At 36.2% G+C, this 26,941-nt stretch overlaps 1 protein-coding gene across 1 annotated transcript in view; it reads left to right on the forward strand.

Moving 5' to 3' along the window:
- Positions 1–26,941, forward strand: part of GPR98 (G protein-coupled receptor 98) — a gene marked incomplete at its 3' end in the record, with an annotated part of 66,308 nt that overhangs the window by 1,878 nt on the left and 37,489 nt on the right. Inside the window, exons 3-15 of the mRNA XM_010010356.1 lie at positions 1,554–1,703; positions 2,584–2,679; positions 3,750–3,854; positions 4,980–5,093; positions 8,070–8,635; positions 9,982–10,252; positions 11,052–11,381; positions 14,315–14,491; positions 15,387–15,610; positions 24,246–24,372; positions 24,461–24,646; positions 25,542–25,722; positions 26,654–26,817. Of these exons, the coding sequence (XP_010008658.1) occupies positions 1,554–1,703; positions 2,584–2,679; positions 3,750–3,854; positions 4,980–5,093; positions 8,070–8,635; positions 9,982–10,252; positions 11,052–11,381; positions 14,315–14,491; positions 15,387–15,610; positions 24,246–24,372; positions 24,461–24,646; positions 25,542–25,722; positions 26,654–26,817 (2,691 nt within the window). The remainder of the gene's footprint in view (positions 1–1,553; positions 1,704–2,583; positions 2,680–3,749; positions 3,855–4,979; positions 5,094–8,069; positions 8,636–9,981; positions 10,253–11,051; positions 11,382–14,314; positions 14,492–15,386; positions 15,611–24,245; positions 24,373–24,460; positions 24,647–25,541; positions 25,723–26,653; positions 26,818–26,941) is intronic.

A 26,941-nucleotide genomic window follows, 5' to 3' on the forward strand; every position in this document is an offset into this window, starting at 1 on the left:
AGTAGTTTCAAAATGATGTAACAAGGAGACAGCTCCTACTGCTCAGGTAGCAAATTGAACTGCAAATAAGCAAACTGATTTGCTTATTTGATTTTCATTGTGTCTGTGAGCACATAGTGAAAACATGGATATATAAGAATATTTCCTGTTCCAGATTACTTGTAGAGTCTGCAGTCTGAGTCAGATTTCCATATGAATTTTTAAAATTACATTGTTCAATTCATTTGGAGATCAGAGTTAGGTTTTTTTACATGATCTCAACTGTATTTTCTTTAAAAGTTTGACTCCTTCAATGTGCTAGACCATATGTATATGGAGCAAGATCTGTGGTTTGACATGAGAACACAGCAGTGTACTGCTTATAAGTTTCTGCAGACTATAGACAAAAGAAATTCTCGATGTTCCTGTACAGTATTTTATTCTCCTGTAACTAAATACGAAAAACATACATCTTAGAAATTACAAGGAATAAAAATGGATCTGTAGGGATTTCACACTTTATTAATATATGAGGAGAAAACCTTGAGAAAATGTGGCTGTACTTTGAAACTAGTGCTCTCTACTGATGTAACAAGCAGAGTAATTTAGTTCCCTTACTAAGGACCTGAAATTCTAAAATTTGTGTGTAACATGAATATATTGAGCTGCTCTTTTAAGAGGATGTTTATACCTGGTTTTGCAACAGCTGGTTGCTTTATATTGGCTCAGATACATTAAAAGTAGTTGCCATTATGTTCCATGATAGGTGAGAGCCACAGAAATACCTCCCATACTTTTTCCTGTTTCCTCTTCACTGAACTTCTGATTTCAATGTTTTCAAAGCAAAACCAGCCTTTCTCATAATGGGTCAGTCACAACTTTAGTGACTGTAAGGATGGTAGTTTTAGGTGTGGCAGCTATCCTGGTTCAGTTTCTTCTCTCCCTTCAGCCTCAGCTTCCAACTGTAAACTTAACCTAGACTTTTTGCTGTCTTGACACTGCTGCCTTTGTAATCTCTCCTCTGGACATCTTACTCACAGTAGAATCAGTGGATTTTCTTTTACTGGCTGAAAGGAAAGCAGAGCTGCTCATTAGAGAAGACTTCATTGTGCCAGTTTTGGCAATCAAAATGTTAATCCAGGTTGAACGCTGAGGCTCCTTCTAGGCTCTAGGGTGGGACTAGAGTGAGGCAGGAAGGCAGTTACATCTTAAGGTGATTCAATGCAGGTAGGGTATTATGAGGTGTCCAGATCTGTGCTGGGAATAGCTTTTCCATTAAAAAACTGGTCATATGGTGCATTATGCAAAAGATACCCAGTTGCAAGGAAGGAAGTCATAAATGGTTCTGAATGAAGTGGTGTGTTTGTTTTGTTTTCCTGGTTACACAACATGGATACAAGAGGCTATTATCTATTCCCTCTGTCCAGAAATTAACTGTATGACAGCATGGGGAAATTGCGGGGATATTTATGTGCAAAGAAGAGTGTGTAAAGTCTGTTAAATGAGGCCAGAATAATATTTTAGAAGATAGTGGGGGAAGAAAGAGATGGCATTCAGTTGTATATTTATTGCAGATTGATGGAGAAAACACAGGAGACTTTTTTGACACATATGCAGCTGCATTTATACCCGATACAGAAACAAACCGAACAGTGTATATATCTGTCTGTGATGATGATCTTCCAGAGGCTGATGAGACATTCACATTTTACTTGACACTACCAGTAAGTCTCAATTTTTCAATTTATCTCTTGCACAGAAAACAGTGGGTAATGTGACATAAAGGAATTGTATTCTACAGGTTTCAGTGGAATATTGTGAGTCTGAATCCTAATAGATAAGAGTTAAAATCTGGAGACTAGCCAGGATGGTGCTTACTGCTCTTTGGAAGGTTTTGCTACTCCTGTGTGTGTCTCTATGTGATGTTGCTCTGACATATAGACATAGTCTGAAACTTCAGTGGACACTGCCTTCATCTGTGGACATCAGATTGTGAAGAGACTTTTAGCCTTTCCTGTTTTCCTGCACAGACCGTGCCTGGGAGTAGCAAAAGAAAGAGTGACTTCCAGTCCTCCAGAAGACAGTAAACAGGACTTACCTAAAACCACACGCTTTCTTAAACCCACATATTTTCCCTTCCTTCTTCCTTCGATTTGAAACGTAGCTCTTTTTCACAACACTTTAAAGATTTGTGTCCTTTAGCTGGTATCAGTAGAGTAGTGCCAAAGTTTCAGTTTTAATCCAACGTTTGGAAAAAAAGAACAACTTTGGAGTTCTTGGCAGTTCTACATGCTTCATGGTTCATGCAGTGCTACATGCTACCTAGCTCCCTTTTGCTATGGTGTTATTAATAGTTTGCCAAACTATGATTAATCATTTACAAAGTTTGTTTCAAATACTTTGTTGTTAACTGTATAGAGTGTATTTCCTCAATAATTAAGAATTTCTTCAGTGCATTCTATTGCTTTAAGTAATTTTCATTGTAATATATAACAAAAGCATACAGTTTATCATAGGCTAGTATTTATTCTTAAAAGTGAATCAAAATGTGTGGGTTTTGCCAATCATCATGTTTAATGTCTTATTTTGTTTTGTTAATTTTAGAAACCGTCTGCAACGATAAAGCTTGGCTCACCCAAATCTGTCACTGTAACAATCTTATCAAATGACAATGCCTTTGGAATAATTTCTTTTAACATGGTATGGCTTTTTATATGGTATATGTGAAAATTTTAGGAAACATAGAGGTGAAATTGTCAGAGATGCTGTTTAGTTACTCAACTGAATCCGTTGAAAACTGATTCTGAGTTACATCTTTGAAAACATCTCTAGGGGTAATTCATGCATATGTATGTAATTCATACATATATACAGCTTTAATACTTCTATATGCTTTTAGCTGTTCAGATGTAGCCTGAGACCATCACTCTTGCATGAATATCTATGTTTTTCATGTTAAACATAAAACTTTAAAGTTGTTCAGTCCCACTGCCCCTCATCTGTAAGTCAAGATCTCAATGCATAGGGAAGTGAGGAGTAATACCACAGGAAAGCTAAAAAAGCCATTTGGAAATCTTGAGAATATATACATTTCCCCATGTTTAGTAAGAAATTCTGTACTTTACTCTCAAGCTGAGAGAACAGCATCATGATGTATGCATTGTATAATAGCTGTGACAAGACGCTGATGTGACTCTAGTGGTGCAAAGGATACTTGCAATAATACAGAGTTTGTGTTAGTAGAAGGAGAAACTGTGCCTTATTGTCAGCATTATATTTGTGGAGGACTTCCTTGAAAAAGCACAAGAACATGAGAAGTTTTCAGCTCAGCAGTACTAAGCCATGCTTCTCCCTGAACTGGTGTAATTCTTGGAAATCTTTCAGCCATGACAGTTTGATAGACAGAGCTCATTTAGCTGGTTACCTAATAAATTACTTTTTAATTGAGAAAACCTATTTTTAATGGGATTAGGAACTCCTATAAATACTAGTGCTAATACGCCAGTGCTTTGTGTATACTGATTACATTAATTTACAAAAAAAACCCCCACTCTACTTGCATAATTTATGATGATTTTCTATCTGAAATCTTTCATGCTTTTTATTAGCTGAACTAATTGGTTGCTAGGAAATGTATGCCATCAGTGAACTGGTTTGCAGATTGGATTAACTTGTCTGTGGGAGTTTGGTATTGCTATGGTAACAGTTTCTTCCTTCTGCTGTGATATTTGATCTGTGCCTGATTGCCTGTCCCTTTTCTTCCTCATTAGTCTGCCTTAATCACAGTGAATGAGCCTAGGGACAGAAATGAATTTGTGCCTCTCACTCTAATTAGGGAGAGGGGAACCTACGGGACAGTCGTCGTAACTTTTGAGGTGAGTTTATCAAAAAGGCTTCATACCCTAGTCTGTTGGATGAATGTTTGAGGCTATAATCATAACTTATCAAAGTGTTTATTACAGTGAAAGAGGGGCAAAATACCTATGTCTACATTTGTTAAAATTGTTCCATAAAATCAAAAGATACTACTTGTCAATTGGGAAGTATTACAGTTATCTGACTGTCTAATTTGAGGATAAATTAAGAGACGTTAGAGAAAGTTGAGTGTTCTCTGTCATTTAGGAAGATATTTGAGACATTAGTTGGTATTACTAGAAGACATTGTGTATTAAGTGTGTAAGAAATGTTTTATTTAATATTTCTTCAAAATTTATCTATATTTCACAAATAAACATCTAAATCTTTGATGCTTGTGTGAACTTTGAGCATTCAAGTATGAGAACTCAGTATTTACTGAAATTCTTTAAGACTGCAGTTTGAATTCTCAGAAACTTTAAACTTTTCAAAATAATTAAGCACATTGACTATTTAGGTTGTTAATTATGTACTTAATTAACAGTTTGAATGTTTTTTTTGTATGGGTTTTTTGTTGTTTTTTTTTTGTTTGGTTTGTTTTTTCTTATCTAGGTCTGATTCTACTTTAAAATTATGCATTAATTCTTTCATATGAGTATTTCTTTATCAGTTGTCTGGTCTCATTTTGCTTCTAAGAGGTTTCTTTGCCTCCTAGGTTTCAGTATTAACTATAATTTCCGTAATATCACAAGTCGAGATAGAAAGGACACAAAACTAGTAACTGCTATTATTTTGTCTTGGCATTTATTATGAAATATTAGTTATTTAAATTAAATTAGAATTAATATCCTTTCTGTTATATGAAAGAGTCACTTATGCGTCAGTAGATCCCAAGGAGTCTTTGTAGACTTACATGGAAGTAGTTTTTTCCTTTTTTTCTGGCAAGAAATAAATTCTTCAGGGTTGTTACTGGTACTTACTCCATCTGCCATAAACAGAGCAGATTTTCACAACTGGATGTTTGTGCCTGTGAGAAGGAGATGGCTGAATGGATAGTCATATATTATGCATGTCACACACCGATTATTGTCCTTGTGCTAGATTTGTATTCCTGTTTTATTTATTTGTTATCATATTCTTTGCAGATAGACGATGGACCAAACCCAGCTGAAGAAGACTTAAGTCCAGCTAGGGGAAATATTACATTTACTCCTGGGAGGTCAATCTTGATTTATAATTTAATGGTGCTTGATGATCAGGTAAGAACAAGATGACTTCATTTTTGGTTTGGATGTGTAGAAGGTTAATCACTGTTGTGGAGAAACTTAGAGTACTAAGTTACAAAAATGCTTGGTTTAAATAAGGTTAAAAGTGCTTCTGCTTAATAAGGTGATTTTAAAGTTTGGCTTTATGGCCCTCATTTATAATCCTTCTAATGCTACTACCTCTGTAGTTCTCATCAGTGAATATTTTTAGTTTCTGAATGTATCCTGACTGCTCTGACTAGACTTGTTAGGTGCTACTGCAGTAAACGTATAATCAGAAAAGTCTTACATTTTTTTTTTTTTTTTCAGATGAAATACTCAGGTCCTTGTTGTATGGCCAAGGATGATGTTATATGGCCAAGGATTAGATATAGATTCATCTACTAGACTATCCTTTCTATATGTAACTTTTTAATATTAGACTATTTAATATAGAAAGAAAACTATAGAAAACTTTTCTTTTTCTTTTTGAAATATACCCTGCTTTTCCCTAATTGTCTGCCTTGCAGATTCAGGCTCTGTCTGCATAATGATGCAGGCTATCCTTTTCATCTTTATTAATTGTTTAGCCAAAAGAAATCTAATCGTAACTTTGTTCATGTGACATATTTTTTATTACATCCTCAATGATGCCTGTGCAGCTCCTCTGCCTTCAGTTAACAGTGCCTAAGAATGTAGTTTATTCTTTCTTAACTTGTTTGTCACTCATGTGAAGAGAAGATGTTATGTTTGCCATTAAAGAAAGAATATAACATATTGAATATTCACAACAAAAATATAGATTGAATAAATGTATATGTTTTTATATAGATAAGTTACGAGGTATAAATATATTTTAAAAATTATTAAAACTAAAAGACAATCTTGTGAAACACATAAACACTAGATGCTAATGAAAATTTTTCAATTTTTATATTGGTCTTTGAAAAAAATACGTTTATATGTGGTAATTTGTAAACCTTTTTTATTGCATATTTCTCTTAGTTGCAAAATATGATTTTCCACATCTATACTGATATTATTAATTCTAAGAAAGTATGCTGGACTGGTGTGCAGAAACCTTACTTTCAGATTAGATGTAGTATTTCTGTGACTTATACACAGAAAGAAATGACTAGGCTTTTTGGGAGGATGTGGTATTTTTTTTCCCCTCTGCTCTCAAAGTCTGTTTCTCAAAGTTTGATCTGTACAGCTGTGGATGGTCCACTGAAAGTCCTCCCAGGTATACATGAAAGGTTAAATTTATGTAAAAACCCTTTACTGATGATGATGATAATGGAATTTGCAAGAAACTAGTGTTACTCTCAGAACTTTGAGCTTTTAGGATCTGAAGTTGGGAGAAAAAACAAAACAAGCCTTGTTCTGAATTGGGTAGTCCTTTTCCTACAGAAGCTAGGCAACTGCAGATCTGATCTCCACAGCACTACATTTACAGTAATTTTATTGTATACATTTTCTTTTTTAGTGAGGAATAATGGGAACTTTGTTAAGAGAAGATGAAAGAGGCAAGGCACCACTGGAAATCCTTTATACTGTTTGCTGTCTTTGAAGTTTTACTGGTTTTTAAATTGGTCAGTTATGATGCCATTAGAACTCTAGAACATCCCATTTATATGAGATACTAAAATGTAAACTGCAAAACCAACAAACTGTGGATACATTTTGACTGTCTCTTAAATGCAGATTTTTATGGTGCCAGATGGTATATTAATTAGTGAACTAAACAAAATGTAAGTGTCTGTTCTAAGGTAAAATAACTATTGTACAAGAGAGGGGTGACTGAGAGCTTCCAGATCTCACATCGACAAAACCCCCTGCATCAGTCAACTACATTATGCAAGTTTAAGTGCCACAAGCCAAACAAGGGATGGGATTAGCATCAACTATAAAGGCAGTTGCATGCCCACTCTCTTAGCCCTAGAAAAGGATCTGAGGGTGGCCAATTAACAAATGAGTGTGAAAGAGAAGAAATATTGGACAGCAGGGTTTTCAGAATTCTTTTAGCTCAGTAAACAAAAGTTCATGAAAAGGATTTGTCAACTTTATAACAGAGTATTACCATAAGCAAAAAATCAGTAGTATTGTCCTGAAATTCCTCTCAGAAGCAAATAATGCTAGTTTCCAGGAGTCCACAGCAAGGCTGAGATGCAAAAATAATAAATTATTTTTAAAGATCTACTTTTACTGATATGTATTAATAAACTAATCACATTTTCCAGTTAAATAGGATTAGCAAATGAAAATGTGTGGAATAAAATGTAGGAATATAAAAGAAAAAACAACCCTCATTCTTAACCTCTGTAATTTGCAGTTTATAATCCACTCTTTATTGTCTGCTGCATCAGATACTGGAGAAGAAATAGTGAAAAATAAAATGTAGTTTTAAACAGTCATTTGTAGAAATGCCAAAGTGTAATTAATAACTGAGTTCCAGAAAACGCTTTCTCAGATCTGTGATGGAAATTTTCTCCGGGGATGTGGGTGTGTCTGAACATAGGAATTGTTCCTTTTCTAAGGAAAGTTGTTCCTATATTCTCTCAGGCATGTGTAGAGGTACATGAGTATCAACATCAGAAAATCAAGATGTAAAACTAAATAACTGGGAGGAACATTTGTTTCCAAATAGAGCTAGCTTCCAAAAGTAGAGTTTGGATCTCCTCATAGTCTCAAGTTGCAAAGATCTAGCCTTTTCTGATTCTTTCCTAGTTTTTATTTTGCTTGGGTTTGGGTTTCTACCGTTTTTTCTAATGCCAGAGCACAGAAAGTACATTTTAGAAAATGTAAACATTCAATTTTGAGGAGGGATTTTCATCCAAACTTAAAGGCAAGATTTCTGTTTGCTTTAATATGAAATGAGCAGTCAAGTTTGTAGTATTTTGCTTTTATGCAAAACACGTAAAGCATTTCTCAGAGTGTTCTGCATGTATACAAGACATAACTGACACCCACTTGCTAATATTATTTTTCCAGGTACCTGAAAATGATGAATTGTTTGTCGTTTATCTGAGGAGCGTGGAAGGAGGGGCTGAAATCAATAACACAAAAAATTCTGTTCAGATTATTATTAAGAAAAATGACAGTCCTGTGCGTTTTGTTCAGAGTGCTTATATGGTGCCTGAGGAAGTTGATGTGGTAACAATTCAAGTCATTCGTGGTAAGGATGTGAGTGGAAAACTAATTGGACCTGATGAACATGAAGTCTCTGTGAGATACGCCATCATAACTGGGAATTCAACAGCACATGCACAGCTTAATGTAGACTTCCTAGATCTACAGCCAAATACAACTATTATTTTTCCACCTCTAGTTCATGAAATGTATGTGAAATTCAAGATCCTTGATGATGCCATACCAGAAATTGCAGAGACCTTTCAGATTATGCTTCTTAAGGACACTTTGCAAGGAGATGCTGTTTTGGTTAATCCATCTGTTGTTCATGTCACCATCCAACCCAATGATAAACCCTATGGAGTACTATCAATCAACAGTATCCTGTTTGCTCAGACTGTTATCATTGATGAAGACCAAATTTCAAGGTACTACAGATCTTCAAATCTAGTATCTGATCAGTTTAAGAGCTTTGACTGGCATTATTAAGCATCCTTAGGATTTCATTGAAAGTAATTATAAAATCACTACTGAAAATATAATGTAGAAAGCATTTAGTGTATTCTTATTATTATCAGCTATGTCTATAAAGATTTCAGGGAAGCGGAAATGTCTAAATATAAAGGAAGTACTTTAGTGTGTGTGAACTGTATGTAAAAACTGTACATATTATTAACTGTATCTGAATACTGAAAACCCCTGAATCTAAAGTCAGGATCAATAAAGTTATGGTGCAGCCACACACCAATTTGTACAAGCGGGAAATAAATAGATTCCTGGCTTCCTTCCCTGGTAAATCTTTGTATTTGCTATATGCAAAAGCAGTCTTTAGTAAAAAAAAGAAAAAGGTTGATTACCTTCCCTGAAATGCGTACTTAAAACTAAGTTAAATATTTGTAATTTTACAGAGAGATTAAAATCAAAGCTCTGTATAAGTTTTACAGGCAGGACTGATACACAATATTGACAGTCTCAATAAAAAAGTCCACTGTTTCATCCCCAGAGAAACAGGTAATGCGTCAAGCTGTCACTCTAAGAACAATTTTGAATTAATACTTTATAGTATGTAGAGCCCAGCACTTCAGCATTCATCTTGCGTTCTCATACACAGTAAAGAAATAAATCTTGGTTCCTAAATTTTTATAAGTCATGATTCCCAAACTTTTTGTTGTAGTCATGTGATTATCAGATGCAGGAAACATGATGTTTCCAGTATCATAAATATTGATAACTTAATATTTCAATACAGCTGCAAAACGTTATAGAATCATAGAATTGTTTGGGTTAGAAGCGACCTTCAAAGGTCATCTAGTCCAACCCCCTTGGAATGAGCAGGGACATCTTCAAGTAAATCAGGTTACTCAGAACCATTTGGAATCATTATTTAAGTGTTCATGCCTGACAACTGTTTCAATATAGTTTAGAAAATGGTTTAGAAAGTTAACAGAGAAAAGAGTCTCAGAAATTTGACGTGTTTCTCAAGACAAATGTAAAACATTAAGTCTTCACTTTTCAGGATCTTTCTTGCTGTAAAAAAAGTAAGTTCTGAAAATACCTTCAGAGACATTTTGGAGAGCTCATGAACAAGCACTCTAAGGAAAGGCTTCCATGTGTGTTATGCTGTCACAAACGTTGAGCCCTGACTCAAATGTCAGTTGCAGCAGTTAAAATTTATTCCACTTAAGTCAATGTAAATCTTTCAGGGAATCAATGGTTAAGCAAGCTAGTATTTATAATTTTATATTGTGGGGTTTTGTTTTCATTCAAAACGTAGGTTTGAAGGGATCACGATCGTAAGAAGTGGTGGAACACATGGAAATGTTTCTGTTACCTGGGTTATAATCCGAAATAGCAGTGATCCCTCACCTGTGACTGCAGACCTGTATCCAGAGACTGGAGAGACATGTTTTTATCAAGGACAGATGATGGTAACACTTCCTCTGAACATTATTAATGATGATATACCAGAAGAGGCAGAGCCCTATCTTCTAAAACTCTTAGCTCATACAGTACAGGGAGGTGCAGAAGTCAGTGAGCCATCTGAGGTAAGTCTGCTTTTAGAGTTCTTTTGGGGAAGGTAATAATAGAAAATAAGGGACTTTGCCATTTTGATAACATTGATTGATTGGCTAAACTGGCTAAAGGGTTTGGGCTTCAATAAAAATCAAACAAATTAATTCTTGATATAATTTTAGTATACAAAGCCATAGCAAAGTATTTGGCTGAGTGTGCTGTACAAAGTCAGACCTTTTTAATGCAGTGGTGTTTAGGTTAGATTATTCCCAATATACGTAGCATTGCATGAATGCCGTTTTAAGTGACTTCTTGATAAAAGAAGGCAGGAAAGTTATTTTCACTTGCTCATTTGCTGTCTTAATGATTGTTCGAGTGTTTTACATAGAATAACAGCTTCAAGAGGAGGGCTTGGTGATTAAGACTGTAACCTCTATTAAATAAAGGGTGGGTAGCATTGCTGACAGTTCAGGGACTCAAGTCTCTACTTTATCTTTCTCAAAACTGATTGGGAAGAACTTGGTGAATAAAATGAAAATTTTCACAATTGGAAACATTTTAAGGTAATTCACTTTGTCTGCAAAAAATCAGTTGTTCAGAGCTCATTCTTGCACATGGATGATGCATGGTGGGAGAGTTGCCGCTGTCACTGTTGTGCTGCTTATGTACAAAGAATTCTTTGGAGCTGTAGATCTGATTTCTTTCTTGAGTGCCAGTTCACTAAAGAGAAAAATGTATGGTGACAGCCAGGACATGCTTCCATGAAAGCATGAAAACTGGTGTATAGTTAACTGTAGCATAGAGTAATTGATGCTGTTTTCTGTTTTGCAGCTTCTGTTTTACATTCAGGACAGTGATGATGTTTATGGCCTAATAAAATTTTATCCTTTGGAGAATCAGAAGATTGAGAGTAATCCTATGGGACGCTTTTTATCCTTGAGTTTTGCAAGGGAGCAAGGAACAGTTGGAGATGTGCAGTTGGTTTATACTGCACTGTATATTCCGGCTGGAGCTCTGGATCCTGAGAGAGCGAAAGATGGCATTCTAAACACATCTAGAAGAAACATTCTCATCTTTCCAGAAGGAAAAACACAAGATACTTTAAATATACCAATAAGAAATGACGCGTTTCTTCAAAATGGGGCTCATTTCCTCATACAGGTATTGCAGTTATGTTTTGGGGTTTATTTGGCCTGTGTAATATAAAGGATGTAATTTAATAGTGTCTCCTTACTTTTAATTTAATTAAAATAATTCAACCTGTTAATAAAAAAAGGAAAAAAATGATGTTCAGTAGCTAAAACTTCTTTATTTAGAGACAGCTTCCATAAATATGTCATAAAGAGCTTTATTCCTAATAATTATTTACTAATTAGACAATTTTTCAAAAGTAGATTGTTGTAACAGGATTCAGGCATTAACTATGGAATTTGAGAAAATGATATCAGCGTTGCAGAAGTTAGTTACCTTTTGAGGTATGTTTCTGTCTGCCACTTTTTCTGTCTACCACTTGGCTTTCAATTTAACCAAATGAAGGTTCTTAAATTACAGTAGCATGAAAAACTTTAGAAATTACACTACAAATTTGGCCATTTTTTTCCAGGTTTTTTTTGTTGTTGTTGTTTGGGTTTTGGGGTTGTTTGGTGTTTTGGTTTGGTTTTTTTTTTTTGGTTGTTGTTGGTTTTGGTTGGTTTTGTTTTAATCTAAATTTATAAGACAGAAACTTCTGTCATTCCTAATTAAATCTGGCTGGAAAAATTCACTAAAACTATGGTTTTGACAAAAAAATATATTTCCAGAAAAAGTATTTAAAGGAAATTTCACTTTCCAGTGAAGGCTTTAATTTTTCACTGGAGAAAACCACATTACAGAACTACCAAAGATGTTTTAATTGCTTCTGAGATCTTGAAAAAATTTCTTCCTTCCACTACCTTCCCTCACGCATTCTCTTTAAAAAAAAAAAGAAATTACCATTTATATAATTGTTTTACTATTATGCATCTTTTTTGCATTCATTTAGGTAAGGAGTTGCATTCTGGAATAGTAGAATAAGTTAGTATGTTTTACATCGGCATGAGATTTGAAATATCATCAGAAGAATTGAAATATCTATTTCCAAGCCATTTTCAAATTAATTATAAATAGCATTGCAGTGTGGACTGTGAACAAAACACACATATAATAAGTATTTCAGAATTCAGGCAGTTTGCCCAGCTTTTCAAACTCTGGATTTCTGGGAGGTGGGGGATGGGTGTTCTGTACTTTCTCCATGAACCATAAAAATCTTTTTGTTTGAATAAACAAAATCAGAGGACCTTTCCAGGAAAAATAATTCATTTGAAGAAGGAAGAAAAATACCCCTATTTATCACTATGACAATCCTTCTACATGATGAATAAACAATAATCTCAGGGAACATGTTTAGAATGAGAAGTTCATAGAGTTTGTAGTAGGCACAGTAAAAGATCAACTCAGAAATCAGGGAGGAGGAGTGGAGGAGGAAATAGTGCTTAAACACAACTAGAGAACAGAGAGGAACTGAAAAACCGAGATTAACATTCTTCAGTGACATCTTCAATTAAATAACATATTGTAGTCTGAGGTGCAGTTTTTGGTATAGGTGGGAATATTTACTAACGTAATGAACTACTTGTGATTATTATTAAGTTCACAGTGCATTCTTTTCTCCTGGTAAGCTGAATTGATTTAAAAGAAACACTGAGCTAAAAAAAATAATCCCAAAGCAACAGTTTAGGTCTTCATTAATTACTACTGTCAAAGTTACTGTCCAGGATTAGAATCACATACAAAAGTGAATTGTTTCAGCTGCGTAGTATTTCAGAAACTTTACTGAGCTAATGACCACACAGTGGTCTTCCTGCTTACTGTTAATTGCAGGATCAGGGCCTGGTCTAAAAAAAGCTTGGAAAACATGAGAAACAAGCAGACCCACCACGTGTTCCTCATACTCTCAATAACTATCTGGTATGCCTGAAAATGAGTTACTGAATACAATGTGCGTATAACAGTTCCATCTATCATCTTATAAAATGGTCATGAATATTTTTGTGTGTTACTCAAGCAATGGCAGAAGAAAGTATCATACAGCCCAATTATTTTATATAGTTTGGGTTTAAGAATTGAAGGGATATAAACTCATCAGTTGAAATCGTGATTCATGATCACTGTATGGATTTAGATAAGGCCACTTTCTCCTCCTCCAGCAAAACCTTACTATATGGTAACATCTGGTAACTCCAAGCAAAAACTATCCTTGTGGGAGCTAAAAGGTAGTTGTCATTGGTTGTCCATGCACTAGTGAAATGTATGTGGAAGTATATGCAAATTATAATGGTGTGTGTAGACAGAAGCACATGGTATAACTGATATTTGAAAGAAATATTTAAACAGGCAAGTTCAGCTTTCCTTGTTGAAAGTCAGTACTGCTGCTGGGTTGAGGGAATGGTATGTTCCATTTAAAGAAAAGGTAATAATTTTTCTGTTTCTTATATATTCTATATATTCTGTATATTTATTTATACTAATAAATAAGCCATCAGAAATATGGTAACAAGAGGAGACTACAGTTTTGAAATAGTCTACTCATTTTCAATTCTGAATGCAGTTTGAGTGTATCAGTTCTCATAAATAGGTCCTTGAAGTTGTATGAGTGAAGATCATTCTTTGGCTTCATTAAGTCTGTCAATTATTATGGATCCAGTGACTTCAGCAGATTATCAATACATGGCACAAAAAATCTAGGACAGTATCTTGGGCCTGTAACAAGTATGCATCAGTACCATTATTCATAGGTTCTAGTAGTGAATCAGCCATTCTAGAATGTCATTCTCCATCTAGATACATCTAGTTGTGTACACAAACATGAGTTGTCTGGGAGGTATACCATTCTCCTGACGAAGCTCAGCAATACCCACTTCATTTCTTTGACATCCACTTGCACATTTTCAGTAAGAAAAGTTTGTTCTGGATATGTTTTGCTCCCTGCATATGAAACTTATTCTGAAATGTCAGAATTGTTCTAAGTTGGTGGTAAGGCTTCTTATTTATCAGTTTTTTCTTACTTTTTCCTACAGCTGGAAACTGTTGAGCTGGTGAATAGAATTCCTCCAGTCCCACCTGTGAGTCCTAGATTAGGCGAGATTCAAAATGTTTCTCTAAGGATTACTCCAGATATTGCAAATGGAGAAATAGGCTTTACTAGCAATCTTCCAATTATTCTCTCTGAGCCAGAAGATTCCCCTGCTACAGTGGTAAGTAAACCTTTTTATATTGTCCCTTAGTATGGAACATTTATTTAGATTAGCAAAGTTTGCCATATTCAGTGTAACATTTGAAAGTTCATTGAGAAAAATCCTTCCTCTAGTTCTGCCTGATCCCAAGTATTCCTCTGCTTTAAACAGATAAACCACAAACAAACAAACAAGACAAAAAAGTGCTTGTAAAGCTGAGGTCTGAAATAATGTGTTAGCCATTATCAGAAAAGTAAGGTTGATCTTTACTTTCTCTTTAAGTGTCTAAAACTGGTTAGGTCTTGATACTCACAAGGAGCTAAAGATGCTGCAGACGATTAATCTCTCTCAGCAACTGCAAAGGTAGTAATGATATTGCTCCTAAATTCCATGTAAATGTCTGTATCTTACAGCTGATTTACTTAAATGCAAACATGTCATTTGGATTGCTAGGTGTGTTTTCCAACAGTGATGCTTTTCAGGTTTCTGAGAACTCAAAGAAGCATTTTCAAAAGCATTGCCACCCATCTGGGTGCCTTAGTCCTATCTTGAGAAACATTTTTTGAATTTCTTTTTTTCATACATTTTCTGTGTTTCCCCTAGTTGTCTTCACTGGTATCTTCCCACAAATTCTGAATCAGATAACTTGTTTCTCATTCTCAGGTTTAAGCTGAAAAAAAATATGGTAGTTACATTTAAAACCTAGGTTGTGTCTTGATGAGATAGGCATTGATTAAATCAATTACTTTATGTGTTTATGGTTGCTTAGTGATTTGTCATATTAATAATCTGTCATCTCCACTATATTTTAAGTGGTTAAAACTATATAATTTTGTTGATACACCATCTTATACACAGGTATGAGTAGAAAAACTACCTAGTTTTACAAATCACAACAGGCTTATGTGTTTCATAGGTTTCCATTGCATTACATCGAGACGGGACTGATGGCCAAGCAACTGTGTTCTGGAGTTTGAAACCCTCTGGTGTCAATCACAAGGCAGTAACACATGACGATATAAGTCCTTTTAATGGCTCTGTTGTTTTCTTATCTGGACAAAGTTATACTTCAATCAACATTACTGTTAAAGCTGATGATATACCTGAAATGAATGAAACAGTGTTGCTAACTTTGGACAGGTATTTTACAATAATCTTTATTCATATATATCAGTTATAATAATTAATATACAACAAATTAGCACAGTATTAATTAGAGATATTGCCTGTGTTGTGTTGATAAGTGCCTGAATGAATATTAGGCCCTCGATTCAGACTGTGTATGGATTCTTCTTTTACTGCAGATCAATGGAAGGATCTGTGTGGTATTTATTATCTAATTTTGTTGATATTTTAATGAAAATAATGCCTGCTATTTAGAATGTTCTTTCAGCTTTATCTTTAATCATAGCTGTTGGTTAAAATGTATCTTTTCAGAAAAGCAATATTCAGTGAGATAATCGGGAAAACTATGATGACAAGTAGAAAGTAATACGTAACTGTTTCTGACAGGAAAAGGTTTATAGCTAGGGTGTTGTTGCAGAACTGGATCAGGTTTTTGTTTGTTGGATCTGCACATTAGTATTGCTTGCTCTTGATAATTAGATACTTCCTCACAACTCCCATCTTCCAGAATATTCCATTGTGACCATTACCACACTCTTTGGCTACAAAGAGGGCGATGGTGTTTCTGAAGCATAGTATTTTAGTCTCCCTTCTGTATGAGATCAGGATTACAGGATAATTAAGGTGTAAGGGACCTCAGGAGATGCTATTATCCACATGTGAACACTGTTCTGAATATTTAAATTAATTCATATCCAGGAGTGTATTCCCTCTTTGTTTTACTAGCAGGAGAATCTTGGTATGTCTCCCATCCTGCTTCCAACAACTCAGTTGTCTATATGGTTTAGAAATACCTCCACTTCTACTACCTCCTAGTAATCTAAGGTACATTTTTCCAATTTTTCTGGAAACATATTAGTAGGGGTCTGCCAGTTGCAGTTCCACAGTGAACATTTACAACTTATAGAGTCCTTACCTAATGCAGAAGTATTCTTTTCCTCTATAGGAAGCACAGACTGGTTCTTGGGATTTTCAACACTAGATACCCATGTTGATTACATACTAGCAAACCAGCAACCACCCTCTCAAATTGTTGCTGATCCTGATTTGGAAAGTCTGTTTTTTGATCATCATTCTATCACACAGAAAAGATGTTATTCCATTGCAGGATTGGCCTGCTTCTACAGAAGCATCCCCCAGGATGCATCTAGTGCAGCATGAGTTATTTCATTCTACCATGACTCCTCCTTGTGTTGGAAAGACAGTCCTGTTCAAGACAAAACCAAATGGAGACTGTTGTCAGCAGTTCCCTGCTTTCCTTCCTGTGGTTGAAACCGGTTCATCTGAAGGAATTCATTAGAGTGTTGGCAGAAAGTGGGAAGCTAATCATGGAATCATGGAATGATTTGGGTTGGAAGGCACCTTAAAGCAGTTCCAACCCCCTGGCAGGGAGATACCTTCCACTAGACCAGGTTTCCCAAAGCCCTATCCAACCTGACTGGGAAGAAGTTGTGTATGGTAACCAAAATTTTCAAGTGTAAGGGTAGGAAACAAGTAGATAAAGGAAGTGGACAGCATAAGAAAATTAACTTTTCAAGTTCTGACAGCTCTGCAGGTGTGTGTAACTGCAGCTTTTCGCTGCTCTTTTTGAGTAGTAACCCTAGCCTGTGCCTTGAAAATGATCGCTGCAGTAAGGATTGAACAGGCAGCTGAACAAACATAACCAGTGTTCTGTCTTTACTGTGTATGGTGGAAGTAGCAGGTTCTGATGATCATAAAGTGTCTGGTAAAATGTGTGCCAGCAGTAAGCAGCTTTCCTACACTTGTCAAGGTCCAAGACAAAGGACAGGTCATCTGGCCTGAAATAAAAAAGTAAGCAAGGAGGAGATAAAGTTGGAACTTTTCTCTAGACCTGGCTAATGTTCCTCAAGGCTAAAAGTGAAACCTGGCAACTGCAACATTACCAGAAGTCAAGAATTAAATGATTGCAAAGATCATCCTTTCGATGCTGGAGATGACTCTTCAAATCGATGTTGAAGGATACTGGCAGGGTTATGTGTGTAATCTTATGGTATTGCTTTCTGCATAGTTTCTGTTTTGTGGATGAACAGAAGATTTCAGCTTTCAAGGCTGGCAGCCAGCACCTCACAGCAGTAGTGAATTAGCACGAAAACAAAGATGCACTGTGCTATGGATGTGCTTGTACTGTTCTATAAATTATAGCATAAATCAGTAGGAAAATAGAGAATGTAAGAACCTTAATGGAACCATAGACATAGAAATAGGTTCATAAGCATTCTATTTACTGCAATTAGTAATAGCATGGATAAAATAATAAAAATAATTAGTTTTAACAAGGATGTATTATTTACAGCTCAGTGGTGTTGTTAAGGCAGTTTACATTTTAAATGAGCTTTGAAAGAAACTTTCTAAGCTGTTGAAATAGTATTTTCCTTCCTTGCTCTATGGCTTCTGTCCATAGGCCATAGAAATTAAAAATAACTCTAAATTCTGTCTACAAAATGAAGTCCAATGTATATCATGAAGAATATGCTTCCAAAGAAGACAGGTGAGTAATGAAAATGCAAGACAATCCTGTACCTGCTGCAGCTTCTTCATATATTCTTTTTTTAGCAGCAACTCAGGCTGAATGCCTTCCCATATCTGAATAGGCCTGCATTGAGACCAAACATAAATAAACCCAGATGTCAGTAGTGAAATTTGTGTAAGAAAGAAAATGCCTTGGTCTTCCTATTGAATGTAGGTGGAACAGGCTATGGAAATCATGTGTATGCTTTCTAAGAGCATATATACATACTCGGACTGTTCAGTTTACCTGCTAAGTTTAAGTAGAAATCAGTTTTCTAAAAATCTGATTGTTGTTTTTGCCTTCTGCACAGCAGCTTCTCCTGTTGGCAGTATTACCCCCTCAGTACAGTGCAAATATACAGCTATCAATTTGACAATGGGTGCAAGTGAAGGGCCAGGACCTCTAGGGCATGCATGTTGTGTTTGCTGACAGTGAGAACTTGTGGACCTTGGGGTCAGGGAACAGCAATATACCAATACATTGATTTTAATTTGTGAAAGTGATAATCCATGAAGAGGTGACTGTTGCAACAGTCCTTATGCTCAATTTTTTTTTAATTTGAGTCATGACTCATATGATTTTGGATACCAAAACAGATTCATGTTCGTATGTTATTACTTAAATCTCATTTACTATATGTAATAAAGCAAAACTGAAACAATGTAACGTGGGGATCTTTATAGTTCTAGTGATTTCTGTGATGCAATACAAGACTAAAATTGTCTTAATTTAGAAAACATTTTTTTTTTAATTGCAAAAGCAAAACACAGGTTTGACTGTTTCATTGTGAAATGTCAGTTTAACATTTTTGTGTTTTAGAGATTATTTCATGACAAAAAGCTAGCAAATCATGGAAAGCCCATTTAATGCACTGCATACTGCCTATGGTGCTATTCAACTAATATTTATACCTTTTGGGTTGCTGTCTGCACTGGCATGCAGAGAAACACTAATACGCTGTTTAACGGAGCTGAGATTTTCTCCTAACTTTGTGATTTCCTGTGGTTACTGTCTGTTTCAAAACTGTATTTATCTTTCTTACTTAAGTAATTTTTCTGTTAAGTAATACATGTGATGCTACATGAATGAACTTTTCGTTGTAAAACGTTGGCTTTTTATTCAAGGGTTTGATCAGACTTCTGTCTGAATGTTTAAATAAGACTTTTTTCTAGACTGTTTAATTGAGTGCTGCTGGACACCTACTGCTAACTTTTATTAGTTTTAGAAGTAATAACACCATATCTCCTGCTATGAGTAACAAAAATTAAAATAGCCTCCAAAATAAAATAATTGGTGGATTAAACCTGGAGAGAAGGTGTTCCCTCTGATGAGAAGCACTGTGGATTTTATAATGTGGCAAATCCTACTTCAAAGCTAGGTCTTGCTGTTAATTAAATCAGTAGATAATCCTGAAAAAATTGAAGAAGGGGTGAACACTGACTACAGATCTTGGAAGCATGTTGAGTGACATTCCACAGGCAATTTGAGTGCACCTTTTCTGAGACACCCTGATAGAAAGGAAAGTTTATAGAGAAGAGTGTTTTTAAGAGTATCAGCAATACAGATTTACAATTACAAATCAGTTTCTCAGGTGCCTTTCAAAACATTCACTTACCACAGAATTCCAAACCTTGGCCCAGAGCTATCAAATCTGACAACATTGCATCTCTTATTAATTCTTATTTTATTTGCAGTGGTGTTTAGTTCATAATAACATTGAAATTGACATTTTGCTTTAAACTTAGTAAGAAATCTTCTTTCCGCTATTTCGTAGTACTATATGTATAAAAAAAAAGTGCAAGATACGTTTGAAGCTTTTGTTAGTTGTTCTAACTAATCTGTAGTTCTTGCTAAATAATAGTTAGGGTTTTTTTTTTTTAAGAAACAATTTCCCCAGTGAAGAGTCATTTCAAATGAGATATGTTGTATGGGAACTGGTTTATTTACAGCTGTTTCATCACAGAAAGCACGATTTCACAATTTGAGATTGCATTTCTTACGTCAGCATCATAAACATTGCCAGCACTTACGCTCTCTGATAAAATGAAACTTCATGTCCAAAGATGGCCATTTTACAGAAAAAGTTAAGCTGAGGAGAAAGAAAGGCAAGTGGCTTTCCCAGTGAGAGGGAAAGCTGCTCACAAAAAGGACAGGGGGTGCTGATTGATGGAGCTGATAAGCCAGTTTATGCCCAGGCAGCCAAGAAGGCCGACAGCGTCCTGGCCTGTATCAGAAATAGCACAGCCAGCAGGGCCAGGGCAGTGACCATCCCCCTGTACCGGGCACTGGTGGGGCTGCACCTCGAATCCTGTGTTCAGTTCTGGGCCCCTCCCTACAAGAGAGACATTGAGGTGCTGGAGCGTGTCCAGAGAAGGGCAGCGGAGCTGGTGAAGGGCCTGGAGCACAAGTGTGATGAGGAATGGCTGAGGGACCTGGGGGGGGCTTAGTGTGGAGAAGAGAAGGTTCAGGGGGGACCTTATCGCTCTCTACAACTGCCTGAAAGGAGGATGGAGCCAAGAGGTGGGGGTCAGTCTCTTCTCTCAGCTATCAAGTGATAGGACAAGAGAAAATGGACTCAAGCTGCACCAGAGGAGGTTTAGATTGGATATTAGGAAAAATTTTTTCACAGAGAAGGTGTTCAGGCATTGGAACAGGCTGCCCAGGGCAGTGGTGGAGTCACCGTCCCTGGAAGTGTTCACTAACTGTGTAGATGAGGCCCGCAGTGACATGGTTTAGTGGTGGCCTTGGCAGTGCTGGGGTAGAGGTTGGACTTCATGATTGTAAAGGTCTTTCCCAACCTAGTTGATTGTATCTCCTTACTCCTGGTTGTCTCTAGTAGCTGGAGCTCCTTGGGATGGCTAAGCAACTGTGTACAAGGAGCTGTTATAGCTGTTATTGTTGCTTCTGAATACCCTTATCAGTGCAAATCATGAGGTTTGGAAGTTTTGAATAGCAGTTTTTGTTCTATTTCTACACTGCTGTTACAGGAGTGCCAAAAGAGGTGGTTTCACATACTACAAAGAGTGAAAGAGGACTCATCTGATCCTTATTAGGCTCTAGCACTACTCAGTTCATCTTTACAGGCTTTTTTGACTGAGCTTTGTTTGGACTCATGCAGTGTAACTTCATAAATCTGAAAGATCATTTATTTTCGGCATGCCCTTCCACTTTCTGATGAATTATGTCTTAGCTACTTAAGCTTATACATACATATCAAGAACTCACTTGACATAATGGTTCTTTTGTATTCTCTGTTGTAAATTATATGACTAAGTGCTTAGTGATATAATTAAATTTTAGCATTAATAGCAGTATAATCAAAATGTAGCATAAATTTTGGCTCTAGATTTTTGTCTTTGATTGTTTCATTGTATTAATACTTTGATGGTTTTGGAACACTTCTGCATATGTTTCTGAAAGAAAGGAGACTGTCTCAATATATAGTATTTAAAATCTAGCCTCATGGGAAATCAGTGAGAAATTTCTATTAACTCAGATCTCTTACTTATTGAGCAGTGATTTGCTTTATTTTCTCAAACTTTTGATTGAACTCTTATCTGTACTGAATTCTGAATCTGAGTTCTTTTTGAGACTAGTGAAGTCAGTATTTCACTTTATATATGCTGTGGTAATATATTTATGGGTTTTTTTAGGAGATACAGGTTTTATGGTTAATATATATTTGTTTTAGATTAAGAAAGTCAAAGTTCATGGTTGCTGTTGCAGAACAATATTGTCCTTTATCTGACTTGATGCTTATTGTAAGTGCTTGTCCACAGTGGACTAATTAAGAGATTAGCAAATACACTTTTCTTATTTTTGCATTTTTGTGTGTTATATTTTTATATTGTTATTTTACTTTGATATTTTGGTTAACTGAAAAATTGCTAAAATGAAGTTTGATGTGATTTAGTGCCAAAATAGTATTTCATATATACTCCTTACAACTCCCGCTGTGCTTCTCTGCTTTTGTTGGTTACTTTGGCAGATCGATGAAACAGCACATCGTGGAGGCATGTAGATGTTTTATGGTTTTTTATAGAAGGGCTATTTATAAACCTGAGTTTCTGGTGCTGTTGTGCGCAGGCACAGAGGCTGGCAGTAATCGAGCTCTTGAAGGAGTGCTTGGTAGGGTGAACCATGAATGGGTCTAGACATGCTGAATTGGTCATGGCATCATTTCTCCTAAGTGGGAGCTGCCCACTTGCTCACATTTGTCAACAGGAAAATGCCAAGCAAGTAGCGTTTCCATAAAATGAATGTTATAAGTGTTTAGAAAGAAAAAAGAAAGCTTTGTGTTTTCTTTTGTGTGTTTTTTAAAATTATTATTAGTTTTTTCTAAGATTAGTGCCATTGAAATTCTAGCAAGTGGCACTTTCATTCCTTCCCCCATCCCCTTTCTTTCTTTCTTTCTATGTTGACAGGGTAGAGACAGAAAGGTTTGTCGTGTACTTTGGGTAAGTGCAGTGAACTGTGGTTTGTCTTCAGTGAATCAATGCTTTGTTTTACAAGTGATTGCTTTAGACAGAATCTGCCTTTATCATTTCTTTTCCTCTCAGGAATCACATCTTCTGTCTCTTCAGACAGTGCATGCTTGCCCTTTGGTGTTTCATTTGATGGCATGGGGTTCTGGCTTGAAGGCGTTTTTTTATCTAGGATCTGTGAATGATGAAAGTTATGAATGCATGGCTTAGTGTTTGATATTTAACCATTTGATGCAATAATGGATTAGTTGTTCTAAACTGCCAGAAATACAATTTGCCCCAACTAAATGACTGAACTGACTGGAATTATAGAGAGGTGGTTTCCCATGGTTATCTCATTTTTTAATAACCTACATTTAGTTTATGTTAACACAAGTTACTGTGTCTGCTGATGTATTTTTTATGTGCAATAAACATGACATGTTACCCTTTTAAAAAGGTATTTTCTATTTGCCATCTTGTATCCTCGATTAAGGCTTTGCTACAAGATCCACTGCTATTTGTCTCTCTGTGTGTGGGGGTGTCCCAGTTATTTATGGAGTGTTTGTGGAAACAGTTCTGGAACTGATTTCAAATATTGGCTATAATAGATCACATTTCTATCTACATGAAAGAGTTTTTCATGAAATCTGGGTTGTAGTACAGTGAAATCATAAAAGTATTTATAATATACTGGACCAAGAATTCATTTTCTTCAGGCAAGAGAGAAGATGCTCAGGAATTTAAATACATAAACCACAATATAATAAGCCATATCCCAACCATCAGTCTCCATTCTTCAGTAGTAGTTCTTCTGGCATTTTTCATGTGATGAATTTAAAACAATGTCATTGAAAACTACCACGTCTGAGGAAATGAATGCAAGAAATCCACAGGGTTTCCCTCTTCTGTCAGATGTGGCCCATTCGTGTCGATGAGTAAGACCAAGATGGTGTGGCAGTAGCCCAGGGAGAGAAATCCTCCACCAAGAGGAGCTCTGTCTGATCATGCCTGTACCCTTCACCATAAGCTTTTAGGCGTATAGGTTGTAGTCATATATAGCATTTGTAAGTAAGAGACAGGAAGAGGAATGAGTCTGAGCTTCTGACAGTAGGTCCAGCACTTCTAGAGCCAGGCTGTGATCCTACAGGTGTAGGGAAGGTAGGTTAATACACAGGTGAAGGATGAAATCCACATTACTGAGAAGCAAGTCTCTTCCTATTTGTAGCAATAGTAAATCTTGTGGAAGAGGGTAAGAATGTGTGGTTGTCAATGTAATTTCTGTTTGTATAAGTGATTTTGGATTATCCCTTATGTTTTGATCCATATATAAGATAATATTGAATGTGACTCTGACTTCTACTGCACAGTTCTGTATGTTTTCTTGTGTGTTTTGTGCGTGTGACTAAAAAAACCCAAACTTGCCAACTATGAAAACTAATCAGAAAACAAAGTTACTTCAGAAGCAGAGGTTCTCCTTACAGATGAATAAAACATACTGATATGCCTTTTGTAATCAATATGATTATTTGCAAGTAATTGTTTTAATAATCTATTTGTAAAATTCATCAGTATTCTGATGTCCTTCACACAAGTGTCTAATTCTTTGCCAAGCAAGAATTGTCATTCAAAAACCCCTCTTGCCTTCATTTCTCAGGGTCAGTGTGGAAAATCAAATACTGAAATACGGGTTTACTACTTGTGAAATTATTATTTTGGAAAATGATGATCCTGGAGGAGTATTTGAATTTTCTTCCTCTTCCAGAGGTCCCTACAGTATCAAGGTAGCTATCTGGGTATTTTCACTTAATAATTATGGATAACGTAGCTTAAGCAGAGTGCTAGTAAAAAGCTGGATTTCCTTTCTTACAGGAAGGGGAGTCTGTTGAACTGCAGATTGTCCGCAGCAGAGGAAGTCTCATAAGGCAGTTTCTACGCTACACTGTAGAACCAAGAGACAATAATGAGTTTTATGGAAGCACAGGAATTTTGGAGTTTAAGCCAGGTGAAAGAGAGATCATAATTACTCTTCTGACAAGGATGGATGGGATTCCAGAGGTAAAAGTTAATATTTTTCTCTCTTCAAATCGTGTTCACAGGCATATTAGTTTGTCACTTAATAAAATACAGGCAAATACCTAGGGACATAACACATGTGTAATGTTTTTTCTCCAGAATGCCTTCCCAGGAAGGCCTGGATAAATAGAAGGTGTCTTTGGGTTTAAATGTCCTCAATGGATTTTCTTCTGTGAATTCAAACATTTCCATATTGAATCCATGTATGTTTTCTATTATATTCTCTAGTATAGAGTGCCATTGTTCAAGTGAATTGTGTGAAGAACCACTTCCCTTCCTTTTTGTTTCTTCTCTAGTGATTGTCTGCTGGTTTCACTCAGTGCTCCCCAGTCTAGACTAATATTTGCCATACAGATACATAGATTCAATGCTGGTTTTAATGTCCCTTGAAGCATTTGCTGTGAGTGTTTTTCAATGAATGTATAATGTACAAAGTCCCATTAGACTAATAAAGCAAGCTGATACATTCTTTTTAAATTAGCTTGCTGCCAATGCATTTGAAATCTTTGCTTTCCCTGTTAAAAAGCCATAAATTAACAAATCTTATGGAAAAAATACCTTTCAGGAACACTACGACTATATTTGTAGTAGTGAATTGATGTGATTCTAAGTTAAGTACCCAAAATAAGTCCTTGCCTACAATAATGCTAGATTTTTTGAGAAAATGGTGCTAGCAGAGATAGAAGTTTGTAATTTTTTATTTTGTTCTGATGGCAATGTGCGAACACATTGTGCATGTACAAAGTGTGTGTGATTTCTTTTTGTTTAAATTTGTATCTTTTTCTGCCAGGCAAGGAACTGTGGACGTTTGCCCATTTGTTTTGGATGCGAATACTGAATATGTCTTTTTGTTCTGACTGATTTTCTCTTCTTCTAGCTGGATGAGATATATTCTGTAGTACTCAGTGGCTACAGTGAAATGCCAGGCAAGTTGGGGAATGCCACGAGGGTCAATATAACCATTCTGAAGAATGATGACCCGCATGGTGTCATTCAGTTTCTACCTGATGAACTATCTGTAACAATAAAGGAAAGCAAAGGAGAAATCGTCCATGCTGGTAATTCCTTTTCATTAAAGTTACTGCTTTATCTACTGCCTGCCGCTGCAAGGCTTCTGTTCCCCATTTCACCTCTCTAGCACAATGTCTGACTCAAGTCTTCACTCAGGAGTTTCCATAATAGTACCATGCCAGCATGGTGAGTGATGGGCCTGAGAAGCTAGAGGGATCAATCCAGTAAAGAAATGATTAGAGAATATGACAGGCAGGAAGGACAGAATATTGATGTCTGTGCAAAGTGCAACCTGGAGGTAGTAGCTCTGCTTGTTGAGCTTGAAGCGTAGGGTGCTATGAGAGAGAAGAATAGAGCTAAATCTTCATCTTAGAGCAGCTGCCGCTGCCTAAAGGGGCTACAGGAAAGCTGGAGAGGGGCTTTGGACAAGGGTTGTAGGGACAGGACAAGGGGGAATGGCTTTAACCTGACAGAGGGGAGATTGAGATGAGCTCTTGGGCAGAAGTTCTTCCCTGTGAGGGTGCTGAGGCTCTGGCACAGGTTGCCCAGAGAAGCTGTGGCTGCCCCATCCCTGGCAGTGCTCAAGGCCAGGCTGGATGGGTCTTGGCGCAACCTGGTCTAGTGGAAGGTGTCCCTGTCTGTGGCAAGGGGTTGGAACTGGATGAGCTTTAAGGTCCCTTCCAACCCAGATCAGCCTGTGATTTTGTAATTCATGTGACTGACTTCAGTTTATCTATCTGTTTTCGATTATCATGTATGTTTACGAGCTTATAACAAATAACCAATCTGAGCAAGTTGGGACTGCTTGAATGTTCTATCTTTGTCCTTTTTTACAGTGCTCTCACCTATTAGTTTTGCAACTGGATTTACTTATTATTTCCTTTCCTCCTTTTTCTTTGTTTCAGCTTTGCTGATATTTTTCTTTTTTATTTGTGTTCTTCTGAAGATGCACTGACTGTATATGTTTGCATTTTTTAGCTGCTTACAGAATTATAAGAAACCAAGGGAACTATGGCAATGTTAGTGTGTCTTGGGTTGTTGACCCAGCATGTACCAATGACATCTATCCAGAGCAAGGGACTATTTTCTTTGACAATCTGGAGTCTTCAAAAAATATCACCATTTACTCACTGCCAGATGAGGTAAACGTATTAACAGTGTTCTTGTGTGAGTATATGAGACAAAGAGTAAGTGCTAAAACGTTACAATGTAAGGTGAAAGAAGGGATGTCTGTGATTTAAGAGCCTGATAAGTATTTGTAGGGAA

Source organism: Nestor notabilis, unplaced genomic scaffold (genome assembly GCF_000696875.1).
Source record: "Nestor notabilis isolate BGI_N333 unplaced genomic scaffold, ASM69687v1 scaffold10422, whole genome shotgun sequence".
Lineage (NCBI taxonomy): Eukaryota > Metazoa > Chordata > Aves > Psittaciformes > Psittacidae > Nestor > Nestor notabilis.